This window comes from Chroicocephalus ridibundus, chromosome 11 (assembly GCF_963924245.1).
Source record: "Chroicocephalus ridibundus chromosome 11, bChrRid1.1, whole genome shotgun sequence".
Classification (NCBI taxonomy): Eukaryota; Metazoa; Chordata; class Aves; order Charadriiformes; family Laridae; genus Chroicocephalus; species Chroicocephalus ridibundus.
The window spans coordinates 3,907,394-3,929,404 of record NC_086294.1 but is presented as its reverse complement, the minus strand read 5'-3'; the positions used below and the strand labels follow the sequence as shown (position 1 = coordinate 3,929,404).

The 22,011-nt window shown below is 51.7% G+C and overlaps 1 protein-coding gene across 1 annotated transcript in view; it reads left to right on the top strand.

The window, feature by feature from the left end:
• The window catches only part of FGF18 (fibroblast growth factor 18), a 76,031-nt gene that overhangs the window by 15,140 nt on the left and 38,880 nt on the right, over positions 1 to 22,011 (top strand). Inside the window, exon 3 of the mRNA XM_063349115.1 lies at positions 14,530 to 14,710. Coding sequence (XP_063205185.1) covers positions 14,530 to 14,710 — 181 coding nt within the window. The remainder of the gene's footprint in view (positions 1 to 14,529; positions 14,711 to 22,011) is intronic.

Sequence of the window (22,011 nt, the reverse complement as noted above, 5' to 3'; positions counted from 1 at the left end):
GCCCACCTTTGGCAGGGCACGGTGGAAAGGGCTGGCAGCTTCTCTGCAGGCTTGTGAGACGAGCTTGATGAGGAGCATCTTGGGTGCCGACACTGAAACAGAGGTGGTTCCCGTCTCTTCTGTTTTCCCTTGAAGCTTTTGGAGCCGGCCATACGCTTTGTTCGCTGAACGCGAACTTCTAAGCCGTTTTTGAACACCTTGGTCTTACTTTGGGGATGTTTTCAGTGTGAAATTGGGCTTTGCTGGTCGCTCCTGGAAGCTCGGCGGTGTGTTACTGTGCAGCAGCTCAGGGCATGGTTTCAGGTAGGGCCACCCTGGAGAAATGATAGGAAACAGAAAAGGCTGTTGTTAATGGTGACTTTAGTTGGATTTTGCTAAATAAAAGGGGGTCTTCCCAGGTGAGCTGATTTGAAAAGATTTATTTGAAGTAAGTAAGTAGCACATTTTCAAATGGATATTGGTTCTGTCCACCTCCTACCTCAGCGGGGCTCCCATGGTGACGTGCTTGGGGTTCAGAGGACATCCAGAGAGCTCCGTCCTGCCTTACAGTTCATGAAATAGGTTTTGCAAGGCAGGCAAAGCGTAAAGCAAGATCAAAAGAAAATATCTCCCTTGCAGAGGCGCAGGAAATCTTGCATCTTATGTTTCAAATAAGTGAATTACCGATCAAAATCATCTCTGGAAAGCCCTGTTCCAGAAATAGCTTGCAAGACTGTTGTAAATCAAGATGTTTTTCATGTACATGGGAAGAGAACTTGCAGGAGCAACTCTGATATTGCAGGTGCTGGGTCATGGTAACTTGGGGAGAGGAAAAGGAAACTCGTCAGCAATGTGTTGGCAAAGCGTGCAACTGAAATGGGGAAAAGCTGTTTGAAGGACAAGGGGGTGCTCATCTCCATGGCTGTGACTTCACAAATTGCCATTTATTTTGAGGTCGTTTGCTGGCCTGCTCCACTTTTCACCCTGACCGCTCGCCCTCAACACTGTTGTTACCCCAGGACTTTGCCTTTAACAGGTCCCAGTGGGTTCAGAGAGCTCCAATGGCTTGTTCCTGGGAGCTGGTCTCCTGCCGGATTGTGCCGTGCTGTTGTTGTCCTGGTTCCCTCCAACGTCATTTCCAAACCTAAGCCTTCCTTGTGGCAGCACCGAGCATCTCTGGACCCCTGCGTGAACAGGGCGGGTGAATCTTGCGTCCCCTCTGTCCCCTTTCTGTGAGTTTTGGGTTTTGATACAGCTGTGTTCTTTGCTTGGTAAAAAGGAAGGGTTGTGTCCCTGGCTCTTCCAACAGTATCCTAAGCCAGGGCTCGTCTGATAGACCATTTGGATATGGTGGGTGAAGTTCAAGGACAGAGAATACGTCGTTACATATTCCCAGCATCACTGACGAGTGGGAAGCGGGAGGAGAAAAGGAAGTGCCCAGTGGTGGTTGGTATTTTTTGGGGTTTTCAGACCTGAGGAGGAGTCACCGTCTCTGTGAAGCGTAGCTTGAAGTTTGTAGAGGTCTTCTTCACGTACAACTCCTTTCCCTGTTTTGACCACGAGAAGCTCCGGCGGCAGGTCCGCAGCGACCCCTCGTCATGCTGCCATGCGTCAGCCACGTCCAGCGACACCAGCCCTGCTGTCACGGCCTTTACGGCAGAGCCAGGATGAAGAGCCTGGAGAGGCTCCCCCCATGCTGGGCATCCCCATCAAGTGTCGTAATTAGGCTCTGAAAGGGAGATGAGCCCAGAGAGACAGGACTTTCCCCCCTCCATAACTAATGTTAGCAGGCTGGTATTCACGAGACACGTAACCGTTGAGGCTGCTGCGTATTTGCCAGTTCCCGGCGACGTTTCGGTGGTCTCCGTAGTTTCCATAACACTTGCGGTGAACCTGCAAACGTCTCCCTTCGGAGCGGTGCCGTTGGAGAGGGTGGGAGCAAAGAAGATGCTCAGGTGAATGATGGAGAAGACAAAGTTTAAATGTAGGAGGGGAGGGTGCAAGCTACGGGAGGGATTCTGGGCCTCACACAGCTAACGTCAGCCAGTCCTGAAAGCAGGCATGAAAAAAACGGAGGCAGGATAGCGGGAAAGAACGCGAGGCAGAAGTGAGGTATCAGCAGCACAAACATTCCCAGCGGAACGACTCCCGCAATTTCAGTAAATCCCCCGATTGGCCTCCACTTATTGTTAGGTGGATTAACCTCCCTGTCCTTGGTCACAACCATTTTCTTACACCGCGAGCCATTTTTCTTATATCCCGAACCATTTTTCTTATATCCCAGCCCTGCGTAGAGGCTGCCCAGTGATGGGATGAGCGAGCAGTGACACCTGAGGAGGTCCCCTTCCCCTTGGCACCCTTCCCGCGTAGGGTCACTAGGTGTTGTCTTGCCAGAATAAGCAGGAGCAGGACCAGTTGGAACTTAGTAAAAGGTTTCCAGAGAGGAAAAGAAGTGGCACGGGATAATTCGATCGGGTCTCCAGGCGTCCCTGCTGAATCAGCTCCGTCCTTTTGGAGAAGCCGCTGTGATTTCACATGAGACCAGTGTTTGGGAGCTACTGTCCGGGGAGGTGGTTGTTAGCCACATCTCTATTTTCTTTGCGAATGCAATGGGAAAAGGCGTTTTGGAAATCCTGCCCTGAACTCGTGCGCGCTGCTCGGCAGTTGCCATGTTTTACCCTAGAGGGAGTTGCTTTTCTGCAGTGGGAGCAGGGATCTCTGTGTTCCTTGGACGATGTCAGGGGACCGGGATGAAAGGAGCTACCAGGGTAAACATTGGATCGCTGCTGCGGTGCTGCCACTGCAAATGTTTATTGCTTTTATGGGGAGATTGGTCTCTGGTGATCTTCTGTCTCCTTCTGACAGCGGTGTTTTCCCAAGGATCGCTTGCGTTTCCCATGTCTTGCGCTTTTGCTCCTGTTTTCGTGGAGGTCCCAGCTGGGCTGGCATCAAGCAGAAGAGCCGGAGATGTCACCTTGGACCTGATGGGCCTGCGCTTTAAACTGGTGGTGTGAGTCCTAGGGGTGAACGAGACTGCCTTTTTCCAGGGTTTGGAAATCCCCTGACTGGTGTCGGGGGGGGTGGGCTTAGGGTTTCCACTCTGCCCTGCTGCCGGGGCCAAACGGGCTTGCGGCTGGAGCATCTGCCCTGGGAGGAAGATGTCGATGACGGAGGGAAGGAGAGAAAAGGTCGGGAGTGCTTTGAACCTGGCAGGTTTTTCAATAATTGGGCTCAGGTCTCGTTGGGAGAGGAAAAAAACCAAATTGCTGGTAAGTATTTTTAGTGGGGTGCCTGCAGCTTTTGTCCCAGGAGCGCCCCGCTGGCAGGACTGCCCTGGTCTCCGCTGAACCCAACCGGCGTGGCCGAGCTGGGCTCCTCCAGCCGGGTGTGACGCGGGGCGAGGAGCGGAGGGCGATGGGGACGAACCGTGTGGTGGGCCGGCAGCACGCCGGGGAACGAGCGGGGACAGGGGAGGGACAGCCCCCTCGTCCTTGTGAGGGGGGCTCCTGTGCTTTGGGCAAAGGGTTTTAAGTTGTTGGGGAGCAGGTCGGCTGCTGCTGGGTCTGCGTCACAAGGGACCTCCTCGGTGGCTCGCTGTGCGGGTTTGCTGCCCTGCCGCCTCCTCGGGACCGGGTTTGCTCTCGGCGTGATTTGGGCTGGAGAGACTCGATGGTTTCCTCTCGAGGCTTTTGTTTCCTGAAGGCCCGTTTCCACGGCTCACAAACACTAACGGGCAACGGCTTGTGACGGCTTGAATGGCTGAATGGTTTTAATTCCTGCGTATCTGGGCAGTTTATTTCAGCAGGAGTATTTTCTCCATAAAGAAAATAAACTTTTTTTGTTGTTGTTGTTGTTGTTAAGGTAGTGAAGGCAGTTGTAGCGTGCCGCGCTCCCTGAATGCAACTGCTGGCTTTGTGGATCCATGATCTCACCGAGGTTGGTTGGGGCTGTTCTGCAAAGCCTTGCTGCGGTTTTCTTTGCCGTGACACCCGTGCCGCGAGGAGGGACACGGGCACGAATCGCCTTCTAAAAGATATTTATGTCCTGGCGCTATCGGCGAGGAGCGGTGGCAGCAGCACAGACGGTGCAGGGACCCTGGGTCGTGCGTGGCCCGTGCGACGCCTGAAGGACCTTGCCACTGGTGTGGGGAATTAATGAATATTGAAACGTCCCCCCGAGCAGAGAGTGCACCCCTTAGGAAGCACGGCAGGAAGGGGGGGAATTGTTTTGGGGTCTGTTTTGTCCTCACTGAACTTGATGGTGTCAGAAATAACTGCGGCAAAGTGGCAACGACGGGAGCTTCGCTCTTCCCGAGCAAAACCATCTGGGGAGAAACCACGGTAGGAGATTTTGACAGTAAAGAGGAATATTTTGGAAAGCGTAGGCTTGTGGCAGCAGTTATTTTTGCAGATCAGGGCTGCTGTGAAGGCTGTTATAGTGTGGCGCGTCCTCCAGAGCCGTTCCTGGCTTCTCTCCATGGGTTGTGTGTCTGCACGGTGGGACGTGTCCGGAGCAACGTGCGTGCCATGAGGTCTCGTTCCTGGGCAGGCGCGAGGGTTTCTGCTGGCACCAAGATTTGGGTTGCCATGGTCCTACGCCGTGTCGTTACACGGCAGTGCTCTTCAGGCAACACTTGGCACCAAAGGCGGCGAGACCGGAGCGGGTGGCAGGTGGGGAAGCGCCTGGAAGGGACGCGGGGACTTCACCCTGTCCCTCCATGGCTCTGCCAAGGCCTACGGCGGGTGGCAGAGCTAAATAAACAGCTGGGTGACACGAGTTCAGCTTATTTCTATGTTTCTTCCAGTAAAAAAAAAAAAAAAAAAAAAATTAGTGCAGTAGTAAATGGGAATGTTGTACATTTTGGAAAACTGGGTGCGGAACATGGGAACAAATTTGGAGCCCTGGAACCCAGCCTGTCCGCTTTCTGTCTGGCGAGTTGGGCAGCTACGGCATTGACCCTGGCAACTTCCCGCGGCCCGGGCTGTGCAGGGATGCCCCGCAGAAGCCCGAGGCGACCTCATGAAACCACCGTGGAAATGTAATGTATTTCAGTAGGCAAGGGAGGAATCGGTTTGTTGAGCTGTTTCTTTGGTTTTATTTTAATATGCTCTATTTTTCCCCCCCCAACTTATCTTTTTGAAACTCCCATTTTTATTATTCTGGAATCGTCACGCTATTTCCTAAAAAACATAGTTTCACTAAGATGGGGTGGGATTTTTTGCGATGGAAGAGCAGCGGGACAGAGTTGTAGCACTCGAGCAAAGCTAAACTGCATTGCACCCACATGGGCCCTGAGTCTCCCTGCAGCGGTATCTCTATTTCCTGAGACAAACATCACGTGGATAAACGACGACTTTGAGTCAGGATTGCTGAGATCGCCTTAAGCTGGTGTCACAGATGTCCTACGAGACCACAGGGCCGGACGTTTTGAAGCTCTCTCGTGGTCTCGTGTCTCAGTTTGGGAACCGCAGAAAGGACAACCTGAGTTACTTGGCAAATGTGCATCTGGGCGCGTCCGTGGAGGATCCCGGTTTTCCCCTCGAGACCACGGTTGACTGAGGTTCGGCCAACGGTGGGAGCTGCAGAACGGAGCACCTGCAGATCCTGCTGGGCGCGCGGGGACCTGCGGGGACCTGCAGCGACTCTTGGCGATCATCCCGGGGGAGAGGAGGTGCCAAAGCTGGAGCAGTCGCGTCTGCGTCTGGTGGCTTCGGATCGGACCTTCCTTCCAGCGCCGACCTCCCTCGCAAGCCCTGGGCAGCGGCTTTGGAAGGCGACGTTTTGCCAGCCGCCGTGGAAGTCAGAAGGACCACCCAGTTCTGATAAGGGCAATTTAGAAAGGAAGGGGAAGATTGTGAAAAGAGGGGCAAAGGGGCACAAAGGGAAGAAAAAAAAAAATACAAAAAAACCATCCCACCCCACCGCCGAACAAAAATGAAGATCAAGACCGCTGCTAAGCACACTGCCTGCGAGGGAGGTCCCCACCGTGCCTTTTCTCATCTGGAGCCAGCGCGGATTGTATTAACAGCTTCAACGCAATGGAACAAATTAATCCCTGATGTAATTGAAATCGGTGAGGTCTCACAATAGGTGAGTTTGACCCAGTGGGATAGAAATAGAACAAGTATTGGAATGAAGGAGTGAAATGAAGTCACACTGTTCAGCCATTGGTATTTCATTCCTAGAAACAAAGGCCGGACAAACGCGGAGAATACATGGCTCTGCTGGGCATGGTTGAAAGCTGCTCAATAATATCAAGCTTTGAAGGGATATTTCTGTGTGGAGAGGAAGTATGTAGCAGAGATATAACAAGCATTAAGAAGAAAGAAAGACAAAGAAAGAAAGGGAGAAAGAAAAAGCCCTGCTCACTCGTTGCCTGATTGATAGCTGCGGTAAAATAATACCAGCCCTGAATTAAAAAAAAAAAAAAAATATAAATCACAACTGGAGAAAAATAAGAGAAAGAATTAAGGTGGGAATTGTATTTCTGGAGAATCAAAACTGTCAAGAGCTCGTGGCGAGAGATGGTGTCCTGCAGGTACCCCTGCAGCTGGGATGCGCGGGGTTGGTTTGCTTGGGCTAGCGCAGGTAGCAGGAACTGGTCCCACTGGGAAAAAGGTGCCTTTTGGTGCTGGGAGATGGCCCGGTCTTGGCCCCTTGGGCGCTGCTGCCCCACAGCAGGACACAGGCTCCTGGGGAGGCGGATGCCAGAGGGGTGGGCTCCCCCTTGCAGGCTGCTGAGCTGCTGTTCCTCCTGGTGATTATATTAATGATCCGAGGGCTGGAGCCCCTCTGCTGTGGGGACAGGCTGAGAGAGCTGGGGGGGTTCAGCCTGGAGAAGAGAAGGCTCCGGGGAGACCTTAGAGCCCCTTCCGGTATCTGAAGGGGGCCTACAAGAAAGATGGAGAGGGGCTTTTTACAAGGGCATGTAGCGATAGGATGAGGGGTCATGGCTTCAAACTGGAAGAGGGGAGATTGAGATGAGATGTGAGGCAGAAATTGTTTGCTGTGAGGGGGGTGAGCCCCTGGCCCAGGTTGCCCAGAGAAGCTGTGGCTGCCCCATCCCTGGAGGGGTTCAAGGCCAGGTTGGACGGGGCTTGGAGCAACCTGGGCTGGTGGGAGGTGTCCCTGCCCAGGGCAGGGGGGCTGGAACTAGATTGATCTTTATGGTCCCTTCCAACCCAAACCATTCTATGATGAACTGGGGGCCGCAGCCCGTGACCTGGTTCTGGCTCGGTGAGAGTGTGCAGACGCAGGTGGAGAAGTGGAGGACGGGGGTGTTGCAGCCCCTCAGCAGCACTCTCGTGCTGGGCTTTGCACGGGCGGGCAGCGCTGGCTGGAGGCGCCTTCCCTTCCTCGGCTTGCGCATGAATACGGCTGGGGTTTTAACAGTCATTAATCAAGACTGAAACCCTGCTCTTCCCCAGACCCAACCATTCCCCAAGGTGGAACAAGTTTAAAATGTCACCGTCTCACAAACGGTGCGTTTTCACAGTTCTGGCGAAGGCTCACTCCGTCATCAAAAAGAGAAGCTTGGGTTTCTCGAAGGCGGCATCATCTTTCTCTAGAAAATCGCCAAATACTGACTGATGGCCCATAAAACATTAGTTTCCTCCAACTCTCTCAGGTTCCATTTTTTTGGCATTCCCTCCCACCTTCCTCCTGGTTCCATACCAGGCTCAGTAACGCTGTTGTCTCCTGCCCGATGGACGCGTTGCTTTAGGGGAGCTGGAGAGCAGTGGGGCATGGCTTGGAAAGCTGGTGGGATCTCAGGAAGATGCTGGGGAGTTTGGCTGAGGGAGAGCCCTGTTTCTCAGGGGCTGCGTGTTTTGGAGAGAACGAAGGCCTGACGCTGCCCGGGGAGATTTAATGTATGGCCTCTCTGAATGCGGCAGGCAGCTCTCGGGAGAAAAGGAGGCTCCGCTTGCAGAGCAGCTTTTGGATCCAAGTATGTGTCACCTTGCTGAGCCGTATGTCCCCTCTTCCAAGCCCTGGAAACGTCTTCTCTTTGGGTCTTGTTTAACATTTCTGAAATCCAAAGGGACAGGCAGGCTCGACCCCCTCGTCACCCCGTTTCCTTCTCCTTTCCGGCTCCATCCCGACGTGCACTTCACTTGGAGTGCATTAAACAAAGAGCCAACGTCATTGAATTTCACGTACTGCAGCAACTTGAAAGTGCTCAAGTCAAAGGAGTGAGGGTTTCCAAGCGTATCTGTGCAAGAGCAGGGGAGAGCTCGGCGTTTCTCCCCGTGATGGGCCAATGTCTTCTGCATGGCCCCATGCCAAGGGAGAGCTCGGCACCCGTCCTTGGCGCGGGCGGGAGCTCCTCTGCGATGAGGGCAGGCGCAGGAGGGGTGGTGGAGGCGGTCTGGTCCTCAGCCCTCTTCCTTTCCCAGCATGGTCAAACAGAGGTTGGGAAGGGAGCGGAGAAAGGGAGTAGCCTGAAAGCACCGCAAGGAGAAGTGGGGGAAAAGTATTATTCGGGCTGAAGGATGCTGTTGGTAAAAGAATAAATGGATGTAAATATATGAGGTAGAAAATTAAGGTAGAGAATATTAGGGAAGTGTTTCTGAAACAGCCTTCTAAGGAAGCAAAGACAAAAGATGGTTCATGACTTGATATACGAACAGGCGATAGAGTGGTACAGCTCTCGTGGAGCGAGATCTTTTGGCATCTTGGTTTTAAATAGGACATTCAAGCTTGTCCGATGAAATGTTGTTTTTTTTTTCACCCACAAAAAATAAAATATCAAAAAGCATTTCAAGTAAAATACTTGTAAATGCCACTGGTGGAGTCTTTTGTGGAGTTTGGGAGTCTCATGCCTGCGTCCGTGTGAGCAACCACTTCCACGGGGCACCGTGTTGCCTTTTCTCGCAGAGCCTCCTGGAGGGTACACAGTCACCATCCCAGGTGACATCTCCCAAGACTGAGAGTGCACCTTAGATTTCTGGATATTCCTTTTTCAAGGGAAAAAATATTTTTCCGTGGATAACAGGAGGAAACAAACACCAAAGGTCTAAGTTCTGGTATTTTGAAAGGCTTAGTTACACTTGTGCGGTTCTAGCAGTGTCACGCCATAGCCTTCCTCCGTTGGACGCGTAGGGATTCGCTCTGAAGTGCCGGCTTCCCGCTGCGCACCTGAATACGGAGCGGCTTGGTGTTAGATGGATTTCCAAATGTGCTTCTGAGCCCAAAGAAGCGGCTGCGTCAAAGCAGTGCGCATCCACTTCTGCCTGGCCTCGAGCTAGGCTCTGTATCCTGAAGGTAACGATATCCCGGCGCTGGCTTGACTTTGCAGTTAAGAGGAGGAAAAAGCAGCAAATAAGGGGTGCATTGTGTTTCATGGAGGATGGCTGTCATGGTGAGCTAGCAAATCCTGCTGTAATTGGCATAGAGGAATTTTGCCAAAGTCAGGGAAGCAAAGTGGTTTGTTACTTGCCTTTGCGGACTTGGGAGAGATCTGTCTTGGATATCCTCTTGTTGACCTTATCGAGTTCAACTTTCGTGTGTTTCGAAGGTCACGGAGAAAATCATTAATATTAGGTTGATTTGATGGCTGAAAGGTAATAAGTATTTCCTGCTTATCAGATGGGGTTTGAAAGGACTTTGAATAGCTTGATTTGTTTATCTTTTGCAATCGGTACGGCCCTTAGCGAGAGGGATTTCGTATTCCTCGCTCAGTTTGGGGGATGACATATGGTTTGCTCTCTGATGAGGCTTGGAGGCTCCGTAGGATAAAAAGCAAAAAACCAGGGAATCCTGAAGCCCAGCTCCCAGCTAACTTGGCCGTGCTGTGTTAGCTGTAACGCTTTATGACACGCACAATAACAGATTGACGTCCCCTTTGCCTGGAAAGCTCACAATGGAAAACACGAAATGCACGGGGGTTGGTTGGATGGATGGAAAGCCAAATCCCGTAAACACGGCTTGGCACCGCGAGGGGTTTGGTGACCTTGGCGGGACTGTGATCGCTTCCCGTTCACAACAAGGCATCGATGTCTGCAGAGATGTGGCACCAGCTGGTGCAGGACTAACATCGCAGTGCTGGTGTCGGAGGCTTTTGCCCTTCTTGAGCATATCTTGGATTACTTGATGGCGAAACCTCCGGCTGCATCAGCAAAATGGTCTTTCCCTCGCCCTCCACCTGGGATTCGACAAAAAGGAGGGTCATTCTTTAAGCTGAAGGATCGTTGTGAAGCCATTTAAAATGAAACCTGCTCGTTATTTGAGAATCATTCGGCAGAAAAGCACTTGAAAAATCTCCTAGAGCGGGCTGTCTGAAGACTGATGTCGTTTCTGGTTTCTTTGGCTGTTTGGAAAGGAGATGGGACTGAGTGCGCCCACCTTGAATCGTTGGGCAAGTACAACAGGGAGGAGGGAGAGCTGCTGCTTCTCAGGAGCGAGGCCTTTCTGAGGCACCAGGTGCTTGAGGTGAGGGTCGGCGGTTGGTTTTAAAAGGAATGCTGGTTTTCCCCTTGCGTAAGCGCTGTATGGCCGACTCTGTTCTTAGGGTGGCTTTGTAGCTGTGTATTATCACTGAAAGGTGTAGTGATAAGTAAATAACAAGTGGATGAGGAACTGCTTGAAAAGAAAAAGAGAAGGAGAATAAAACTGAAACCAATTTCGGTGCTCTGGTTTAATGACTGAGACTATAAACAGTTGGCAAAGAACGAGACGGAGTTGTATGAAACCTGCTCTCCCGAGATGCTGAAGTTGTCCCGCATAGACGGCGGCCCGTAGCAGTTGGATAGATCTGCAGAACAGACCGCGATACAACCCCCAATCCCACCAAAACCCGTTGTCCTGAACTCCGGAGCCACAGTCTGGTGGTTTTGCTACCTCCAGCGTGGATGATCCGATTGAAAGGCCCTCCAAAAAAAGCGGTCATTTTCTGTATGATGTTTTTATGTGATGTAATAACATATTAATAGTTAAAAAAAAAAAAAAAAGAAAAAAAAAAGATTTCCTTTTGCTTTGGTGAACGGACGTGAAAGCCCTAAAGTTTTCAAGTGGGGCTGGGACTTAAAGACGTTTCTGCATTCGTTTTTGTGTGTTGTGATTGTTACGGCAAGGTATTTGGGGGTGGATGGGCTTGGTTTTAGGTGACCTTCTGGAGCGAGTGTTGGCGCTCGGTTACCGAAGGAGGCATGTGTTACTAATTTTTTTGAGATTTATGAAAGAGAGTCTCTCTTATGGTATATATAAATGGACTTCCTTATCTCCGTAAAGTTAGCTGCTTGAGGGAGTAAACTCTTTAGGGCAGGGATACTGTGAGAATGGATTTCAGCGATGATCAAATAGGTTTTATCTCCTGAAATCGACACCGCATGAAATTTTATTTTAGAGTATCGATACTCTCTGCTGCGGGCCAGATGCAGCCTGGGCTGGCACGGCTAATTCACCTTGGCCACGCTCCAGCAGAGCATCCTGTTTCAACAGCGTGGTTAAGCGCGTCCTTACCTTTGAGCAGGCGGCTAAATCCTGGTGGCTTCGCTGCAGCTCTGGACCACGGCTGCTTGGCCAGGGGACAGGTCAGCTGCAAGGAGAACCTCCAGCACCTTCCTCCTCCAGGATTTCTTTCCCTGGCTTAGAGCTGGGCCTGTTGCTGGAGAGGCGATGGAGTGATGCAGGCTTGGGCTGGCTTTATTTCAGGGGTTGGTGTCCCCTGCTGGTCCCCGCTGGGCTTGGACAAGGTGTTGGCGTTGTAGATGATGCCAGCCAGGCCCTTGGCTGGCGGAGGAGGAGATGTCATCCCTCTGGGCTGCAGTTGTGCTCTTCTTGCCAAGGGAGGAGACACTCAATTAGCCGATCTTGGGCAGGAGAACTGTGACAAACATGCGCAGGCGGTTTCGTGGCACGTTCGGAGGTGACCACAGCGCAGGATGGCTCCATGGCTGCTCCAGCGTCCACCCGGGCACCGCGGCGGCGGGCTGGGGCCTCTGCGGTGCGAGTGCTCCAGAGACAATTAAAAGAGAGAATTAAAACACGCACTGGAAGACGGCTTGCCTTTTCTGTTTGAAGTTTCCAAGAAAGCAAAGCAACCTGCCCTTCCCCCAATTCAGATCCCACCTGTTTTGTTTTTTTTTTTTTTCTTCCTGGAAAAATGTGAAATTCATTAACATGTGGTGAAAGCAATGTAACGACGTCATCTTGATTTAAAATCTGTTTTAAATCTTAAACCGACAGAGCCAGAATCTTAACTGCAAATAGCCTTGCTTGTGTGGGCAGGAGGCAGACTGTCAACGTTACTCGAGCATCCCTGGTTTTGGTAGTTCAGCATCCTTTGCAACAACAGCATTTGAAAAGAAAGCAAGAAGAGACTTAGGGAGGAAAAAAATAAATAAATTAATATTATTGATGTCCAAAGCATCCCCCGGTGCCCTCCTGGCAGGTGCCAGGGCTGCCGCTTCTCTCCCGTCCGTAGCTTTGGGTCGTGGCTTTGTGCTGCGCTGGTTTCTGAGAGTGGGTAATATGGCTGTGATTAATTGTGAAATTCTTGGCTGTCACCTTGAATGTCTGTTTAGACCCAGCTTTAGACCCTGAATCCCCTTTTGCTCAGCCTACGCGTTTAGCTCAGGCTCCTCCTGACTTCTGACGGTAACGTAAGAGAGTTAAATCGCTTTCCCTCCTAGGACTTGGGATCCAAATAGCATGATCCCAGCATTTAATAAGGGCAGCAAAGGCGATCCCGCAACATCCCCGTGAACCTCGTTGCTGTTGCCGCTGCGTTGAATATAATGTTTTTGTTTGGGTTGCTCGGTGAAGGTTTGGTGCTAAGCAGCACTGCCTGCCCAAAGTTCTCCTCCCGCTGCTGATCTGTGGGTCTACTCGATTGACTGGAAACGCTAAAAAGTTCTTCTGAGGTTTTGACTTTCGGGGAGTATTCGGCTTCGAGATATTTGCTGGTATGAGATGACACGTGCAGGAGGCGGAGGTGGGGCTGCTTTTCGTGTTGTGGCCACTTGCTCTTATGCGTTTTAGCCTGGAATGGACCTGAACGAGGATTTATTGACCCTTTTTCGTTTGCATTGCCAGCTCCATCCCCGCCCCAATATATCAGAACACTGTTGCTTGCAGGCGGGGAGGGCACGCGTGCCGTAGCAGGAACGTGTCAGGAGGAGAGGTACCTACCTTGATAGGAGTAAATATTGTTCCTCTGCCGGTCCCAAACTTAGGCATCATTAAATTCCCATGAGATTCTTATTTTACGGTGCATTTTGTCTTATACGCAAGCGGTACACAGCATTAGAGCTCACCGGCAACGAGTAGACTTTGAACGGTCTTTGTCTTGTTCAAATTGAATATTGCCTATTCGTGTGTGCGCGCCACTCGATAATCTTTTGCTTTCGGTCTCTGAATGATTTGTTGGTCCTGTTGAAGGGAGTCTGTCACCAACACATGAGTCTGGAGCGGGCAGCGTGGATGTCGTGGTGCAAACGCTCTCGGGGGGACGGATTGTGGAGTGATTTGTGGGCTTTCGTATTGTTTGGGCGTGAAGCGCTTTTGGGCGCGGGCTGCCCAGCCTCCCCTTTGGGAGGGCATCTTGAGAACGTCTGGGTTGTCTGGTCCTCTGACCTCGGGCAAGGCGGGACGGTGACTCTCTGGAAGCAAAAGCAGGAATCCTGTTTTGGTGTTTCTTGGGAACGGTCAGGATAGGAAACGAGACCTCCAGAGAAGGGCAGATGCGTCGGAGGAAGTTTCTGGTGCTATTTTAAGGCTGTAGTGTTAAGGCTGTAGGTTAATTTAATCCATTGAAAAAAAGATGCAGTGGCTGAAGCAATCAGACCCCTGCTGATAACGGCCTTGCGGCTGGACGTGCTGGTTTGGCTCTCGCTGGCCCTTGTGAGCGTCTCCCCAAGCCGTGGCCCTGTTGAGGTGGACAGAGATGCCTCCATAGGTGGTCACCGATGAGCTGGCTTCACTGAAAAGCAGGGCTGGCAAAAAAGTTAGCCTGAAGAGTGCCCATGTACAGACAACACTTTTATTGTAGTAGATTTTATGCCTGTGCGAAGCTAGAGTCCGGTCTGCTAATGTCAGCATAAATAGCTTTTTCCTTTGACTTCTTCCCTGCAGTTAATCCGGGGAATCTGAAGGTGGCTGAAGGTGAAGCACAAATTCTCTGAAGTGGAGTTGTCCACCCCCTTTCCCCGACACGTGTCCGTGTGATCTGGTAGAGGCTATGCATATGCAAAGGAGCACCTAACGTATGGCCAAGGTGGCTGGCCAGGATTAAATCAAAGCAGGACCGAGCAGAAGTTCTTACTCAAAAAAAAAACAAACCAAACCAAACCCAACCCCACGCTTTGATTGTAAAAAAACCCAGGTTTGGTTTGCTGTCGGGAGCCAGCTCTGGCTAGAATTACGCGTTGAGTGCCTGATACCGCGGCCGCAGCTGTCAAGCGAAGGGCAGCCAAATCCGAGTCCTCTTGCGCCACGCGCCCGTCGGCCCGCGCGGGTTGGTGTGCCGTCTTTCTGGCCAAGGTGCCTGCTTTGTTTCACCGTCTGCTCTGTTCTCTCTCTCTCTCTCCCCGCTTCCCCACCCGCTCTCAGATGTTCGCTGCCGAGGAGAATGTAGATTTTCGGATACACGTGGAGAACCAGACGCGGGCGAGGGACGACGTGAGCAGGAAGCAGCTTCGGCTCTATCAGCTCTACAGCAGGACAAGCGGGAAACACATCCAAGTGCTCGGCAGGAGGATCAGTGCCAAAGGAGAAGATGGAGATAAATATGGTAAGAATATTTACTGGCATCCCCCAGACTCTGGGTCAAAGGCTTTAATCTTGTATGTTGGGAACCTCTTGGGAGAAAAATAAGAAGGGCAATAAAAAACAGGATAAAAGCGAAAAAAACCCCACCCCGCTTTTCCAGGTTAAGAACGTGGGATTTGTTGTGTTGGAGCAGGCTGTCGGTCTGACTCCCAGCTGCAGGCGGTTCCCGCAGTACTGCCATGCCCTGATTTGTTAGTGTATGATGGTGCTTGGAGAGGAGAATCTTTTTCTGCCCGACGGATGAGCTCCCAGGGTGTCTACTGGAATTCATCAATGATACCCAGGTTGGTGGATGGGGGATGTTCATCCCCCGTGAACTCCAGGCTCATGTTTGGATGAACCCAGTGCTTCAATGAAGCACCCTCCTCTTTCGAGGTGTGTGTGGGGGGGATATTTGATTTGAGCTGAAATGAAGCAGACTTCGGAGCTTTGAGAGTAGTCCAGAGCTTAAGTTGTATCTTGGGATGCACATATTTGAACTTCCCCCAGGCCAGCATCATTCTCACGGTGATTTGCCTGCAAGCAAGGTGCTAGAAATGCTGCTAGCAGGCTGAATGACGAAAAAACTCCGTAATTCTGGCACATTCCGAGATGGTTGCAGCAGAGATACTTTTGCTGAAGTTGGATGCTTGGAAGGATTTTAGGGCTGTTCAGAAAACCGGTCCTTTTTCTGCTACGGATGTCCGGCCCCGTGCGTCCACGCGTTGCTGGAGAGGTGTGTGTATGTGTTGGCCGGCGTGCAGGTTCACGCAAGGTTGGCTTCACGGGCAGCACGGCTGAGGTGGAGGTGGGCCACAGTGATGGCAGGTCAAAATCCTGGACCGGTTGTCCCTTGAGGCGGGATGAGGTACACGCCGTGCCGAGCGTGGAGGGCAGCTAGAGGACGGAGGAGCAGGGCGATGGCTAGAAAGCACCTGGCTGGTGCGAAATGAACCCCCACGGCTGTTGCGTAGCCCAACGTCTCAGAGAAAGCCCAGCCCTGAGGTCTCGTCGACCTCCTCCTTTGTCGTTCCCAAATTTCCGGATAAAACAAGAGTGGAAAGTGCCACTCGGCTGCTAATTATTGTGTCATTTTATCCCATTCATCCTCTTAAGGTTTGATATGTAAACTAGTCGCTGCGTGCTGGCTGCCGGCTTCCCGGGGAACGCTCTTGCCCGCAGTGACTGTCAGGTACGGTGATGTAGCTTTCCTCTCCATGAAAGAAGGCAGCATTTACAGTGGGGTGCAGCAGGGAAGTGTGCCCGTGAGCAGCTGACAAGTGCTAATTTATGTGTCAAAGCCCATCTTGTCCCCTTCATGCATATGCAATGGCGCCTGAACAACGCATCCCCGGCGCTGGTGACCGGTGGCGATGCTGCACAATCGCAGAGCCCCGCGTCTCCCATCCGGGGAGCTCCCTGCCTCGCCGCTCGCCACCAAAATCCTCTCCGCTAACAAATCCTAACAACCCGGAGTGCTCTGGCCCTGGAGGCCATTTGCTGACCACCCCCCCCCCGGCCTCTTCCCTCCCCCGCATCTCCTAATAAAACTCCTTGACGCGTCAAGCTGCAAAAGCCTTCCCGTCCCTAGCCCTGCTGAAAGGTTATGGAAATCTGTTCATCGTCGTGCTTGGCACGGGAACGCTTCGAGCATGATAATCGGGGAGACAGTGAGGTGGGACGCGGAGGTCCGGGATGTGACCACGCAGAGCTCCTCGCTGTGATAATGAAGGGGGGAGAGATGTCGGAGTTACTGAAGTGAGAACCATCTGTGTTGCAGCCAAAACTGGATACAAAGGCAATGACACAGGATTCATTATGTGCCGGGAACCCCTCCCCCCGAGGCATTATGACGGAGTAACCTTTGATCAAGACCAGAGAGAAGCTTAAACCAGGTCTTGGGCATCTCAACAGTTGCAAACTTTTGATCCCCGTCTCCGTCTTGCTGGTGGGATCTGCCCCCGGAGGAGGGAGGACGCCTCTCCTCTGGCGCAGCAGATGGCGGGTTTTCCTCCTGCCCTTTCTCTCCTCTTCCCTCTCTGGTTGCCTGTGGGCTGGCCCGGCGGCGCTGAGCGCCCAGGAGCGCCCAGCTCCTTTCTTGGCTACCTCCCCCCTGCTGACGGTGCCCGTCTCCCACCACTTTTCCACCCTCTTAACCCCGTCCCCGCTGACAGGGAAGAGGGTGGCGGAGGCGATGTGGGTCGGTGTCCCGAGGATCGCAGCCCGGGGAAGGCTGGGGGAGGACCAGCAAGAGCCAATGGCTGAGAAAAGGCAAGAGACGTGGGAAAAGGTGCCCGTGAGAATTCCCTGAGTTCTCCCAAGAACTCAGCCCCACGAAGAGAAGGTGACATCAGGCCGGGGCAGCGCAGGCTCCGTCTGAATGTGGGAAGCTCGGTGGAGCAGCCAGGCTGTGGCTAAAGGTTTTAGCACTTCTTTCCCCTCTCCTCCCATGCATTCGCAACTGGGTAAAGCGCGGTGTCCAAGTGAAGAGAAGTGAAGAGATGCCTTCCCCCCCTCCTTTCTCTTTTTTTTTTTTTTTGTTTTTTTTTTGGTTTTGCACATACGCAGCATCCAAATGGCTGGCGTGGGAGGGTCGCCCTGCCTTTGAAGGGAGGTTGGTTTTATTGCAAGCTTTTATTGACTTCTGTAAAACTTCTCACCTCTTGCCTGAAGAGAACGCCCAGAAAAGAGGGGAGGTGGCAGGGCTCAGGCGGTGAACTGCTGAATTCAGCCCCCCCGCCCCGGCTCCCCGGCCCCGTGAGTACCGCGCGATACCCAGCCAGCCCTGGGTCAGGGAGAGAAGGTGCGGCAGGGCTGGGAGAACCCGGCCGGAGGAAGCCCCCTTTCAATGTTTTCTCCAGGTCTGCAAATGCCCTGTGCGAGGGGCAAATGCCGGCTCCTGCCGTTGGCACGGGTTTGCCGGCGTAACAATTCCGGTGTGTCGTTTTTTGGGTTACGTCTTCTCGGGGGCCGAGATCTGGCCCCATGTGTCAAATTATTAAATGGCAAATTAAGTCAGTTAATAGAATTAATTGAGTCGATGTAATCCTTTTAATCAGATGGATTTGATCCCTTCTCAGATGAATTAGAATCCATTAACAGATAAGTCAATTATTGGACTAAATTAAATCTAATAATAATGCCTGCTGCTCACAGCAACGCTAATTAATCTAAATACACTTACCTATCTCCCAAGGTTGTTTTTTTTTTTTAAGGCTTAATTGATGTTCCTAAAGTGCTCTGAGATCTTTAGATAACAGACGATCTATGTGAGCAAAATATTATCTCTTAACAGACTATAATTAAAAGACTGATCTATTTACAGATTGCGTTTTTACTTTAATCGCTTCAACCTATTCAGAAGGAGTTTGCACTGGCCCAGAAAAACAATATTCCTGTTATAAGCTTATTATTACTTTACAGGTTCCTAAGTGGTCCTTTCATTCGGAAAATGAAAGGGGGAAGGAGAAAAAACAACCATTAAAGTGCTGACAAGAAAAAAAAAAAAAAAAGAAAAGGACCTGGAACCTTTATATTCTACCTCCGATAAATGGTACAGATAGGGAAGAGAGGGATCAGTGACCTGAAACCTTAGATCCTTTCATTTATTTTCATTTCACAAAAGGCAGAAGACATTCTATCCTGTTTGTTCACGATCTTTGTATCCGGCGCAGTTGGGGAGACAGAGCTCTCTTGGTTGGGTGAAGGCATTTTTTTGCCTCATTTGTATTTCACAGCCATGTGATTTTTGTTTTAATTTGTCCCCGGCTACTGCTGTCCGGCGGGGCGGTGAGAAGCGATAGCCATCGGCGGAGAGGCGAGGGGGGGTGTGTGTGTGAGAGGTCTTTGGGCTTGCCCTCTCTGGGGAGGTCACTTTTATTTGCGGCGAGCGCTTGGGTGTCCTGACGGCTGGGATGTGCCGTGTGCGGGTAGGTCATTAGGCAGGTTGCTATCCGGTGGTATTTCGTCCATTGACTAGTCTGTCACAGTTTTAAAAAAAAACAAACCACTCTTGGCTCCCCCAGAAGGTTATAAACCATCTTTTTTATAAACCTCCTTGTTTATAAACCTTCCAGTCTACAGCATGGAAGGCTTTGTTTGAGGACACCCCGTGCAAGGGGCAGCGCACAGGTATAGATTCGTAGGATGGTTTGGGTTGGAAGGGACCTTAAAGCCCATCCAGTGCCACCCCCTGCCCTGGGCAGGGACACCTCCCACCAGCCCAGGTTGCTCCAAGCCCCGTCCAACCTGGCCTTGAACCCCTCCAGGGATGGGGCAGCCACGGCTTCTCTGGGCAACCTGGGCCAGGGGCTCACCGCCCTCACAGCCAAGAATTTCTTCCCCAGATCTCAGCTAAATCTCCCCTCTTCCAGTTTAAAACCGTCCCCCCTCGTCCTGTTACTACTACCTTGCATAAAGTCCCTCTCCAGCTTTCTTGTAGGCCCCCTTCAGACACTGGAAAGCTGCTATAAGGTATGACATCTCTCCTCCTCGCCACCCCATCGCTGCCCGCGTGTTCAGCCCCCCAGGGGGATGGACCCTCCAGGACTCCCCCTGAGCTCAGTGGGGTTTAGCTCAGGACTCGTGAGACGCCCCTTGCGAGAGGAGCTTTGGGGAGGTTAACTAGCGGGGTGTCTACAAATCCGAGGTCAGGCAGACCAAGAAGGGAAGCAAGTTCAAGAGGTGGCGTGCCCGCACGACGCCGGGCATTACCTCCGCCTCTCACGGGCGTTCCCGGTACAGAACATCACGTCCCCGTACGGATGCGCTTTGCCGGGTGGTACGGGGAAAGCAAGGAGCTCGGGGAGACGGGCGTCTCCTTGCTGGGGCCACCCCAGCCGGGGCGATGCGCCCCGCAGCTTGCAGTCCCCACCTCCTGTTCCAGCCGGAGCTTCCCAGAGATGCCAGTGGACAAGCCCATGGAGAGCACATTACAGCTGTCTAGACATCAGCCACACTCCAGCCCGCCAGAGATTTTCATTTGTGGTCGAAGTGGGCTCTGTTCCATGAGGAGGTGTAATACGTGTGGAAAATATTATTATAGCAAAATAGCCTCCTTTAATTGACTCTACATTTTGCAGGATTCCTTCCTAGGTTTGGGTGATCCTGTGCTCTCCGGAATTAATGAGCTGACATAGCACTTCTTCGGGTTTGGCAGCCTGACAGCTAATTTAGAACTCCCTAAACTCATTTCACTAATGACTCCCATTTGTTCTATCTCAAAGCCTGGAAACAAATGCAAAATACCAGTGCCATTGTCCCATCTTTAGCAAGTCATTCTTTCCCCTCTGTATTTCTGGCACCTTAACAGCAAGCTGCCTTGGGAAACCTGATTAACTCTTTCACCTCCTAGAAGAGTTAAAATCAATTTTGATCCCCCTCCTGGGAAGATCAGGAATTAAAAATAACTGAACTCATTGTGGCTGGACGGCGCAGAATTAACCTGCGAAGAGAGGTGGGAGACGGAGCCCGAGGAGCCATTTGGGATAGTTAAATATAGCCGTATTTCCACTGTCTGGACATTCAGAAACGTGCTTTTCTTCCCAGGAACCAGGTATGTGCGAAGGGCCCGTGGGTCCCGGCGCAGCTCAGCCCCGCGTGAACTGTGATTTGCTTTGTCATTTATTCCGCTGAACCATCAGGATGGCTGTTTCCTATTTAAACGACGTATCGCTGCCTCCAGTCTCTTCCCATTACAGTTTTGACATGACAACAAGACAAATAATTTTTTTTTTTTTAAAAAAAAAAGACCTTTTATCTTCTCCACCATTTATTTTCACTTACCTCGCCCGGGGGCAGAGCTGACCTCGGCGCAAGGGACGATCACTCACCATGGCAGCTGTACAGTCATATGGGTCCTGGGGACCCGCCCGAGCCGGAGAAGCCTTTGCCGTCCAGCTGCTGTGTTGTGGCTCTGGGTTTTTTCCCCTCCTTGCCCAACATCTCCTCGTTGCTTTATTGTTATTAATTTTTTTTTTTTTGCCTTAAAATATCTCCCCTTTTCGTCTGCAGTGGGGCAGTGGCGAGGTTTTTGTTTGAAAGCAGGCGTGGGATGGACTGAAGGGCTGCTTTGTTGACCTAGGTGTGGGGTGGCTGGGGCTGGAGATGATGGGGCTGGAGATGGCGCTGGGGCTGGAGGTGATGGGGCTGGAGCTGGAGGTGATGGGGCTGGAGCTGGAGATGGGGCTGGAGGGGATGGGGCTGGAGGGGATGGGGCTGGAGGTGCTGGAGGTGATGGTGCTGGAGTTGGAGGTGCTGGAGGTGATGGGGCTGGGGCTGGAGAATGATGGTGCTGGGGCTGGAGATGGGGCTGGAGGGGATGGGGCTGGGGGTGCTGGGGCTGGAGGGGATGGTGCTGGGGCTGGAGGGGATGGGGCTGGGGGTGCTGGGGGTGACGGGGCTGGGGCTGGAGATGATGGGGCTGGAGATGGGGCTGGAGATGATGGGGCTGGAGGTGCCAGGCCGCGGTGGGCAGCGAGGAGCTCCCCTCACCTTCCGGGCAGCCCTGACAGGTTCAGCAGCCGTTTGAAATGCGCTGTAAGCATCTTCGACGGACCATCTGTACATTTAAGACGTTTTATTTTATTTATTTTTTTTTTTCTTCTGCCGTTTTCTGTGCCAGCGCCAGGGTAGGGGAAAGCTCTGCTTAGGCGGGATGAGAAGTTCGGGAAGGAAAATCTAAGCCTTTTGCTTTCTGAGTCGTGACAAACCTATTTCAAATGACGTATTTGTTGCCAATTTCCTTTACTTTTGGTTTTCTTTACTTTTGGTTTTGATAGCTGCTACCCCGGCCTCCCGCCGTGGCCAGCTTCACACCTGAAGTTCCGCTCTTTCTGCAGCGGTCCCTGTTTTGTGCCTGTAGTAAGTGATGTACTTGAGAGCTTTGGGACAAAACCAGCAGAAACCGCTGTTTATTTTTCCTCTGACACTACAGTGATTTTTGATTTCCCTACTTCTGGACCTTGAGATAGTTTAATGATCCTTGACTTTCATGGGGATCAAAAATAACTCACCGTCAGGTCTGTGTCCAAACTCCAGGTCTCCGTAATCGCCGATCAGGGTTTGGAAAACACAGGCCTGTCTGTCGGTAAATATTAGGGACCCAGAAATTACTTAGGAAAAGTCATTTCGAGGTCTGCTGATAATTTGTCATTTTTAATTTCTGTGTGGAGTGGAAAGCGAGCTACAAAGTGGGAAAAAAATAAATAAAATCTTTATTTTCGTGCAAGTCATAACAGGGTTTTTGTTAACAGTTTGTGTGTGTGTATAATTCTGTGCTGTGAT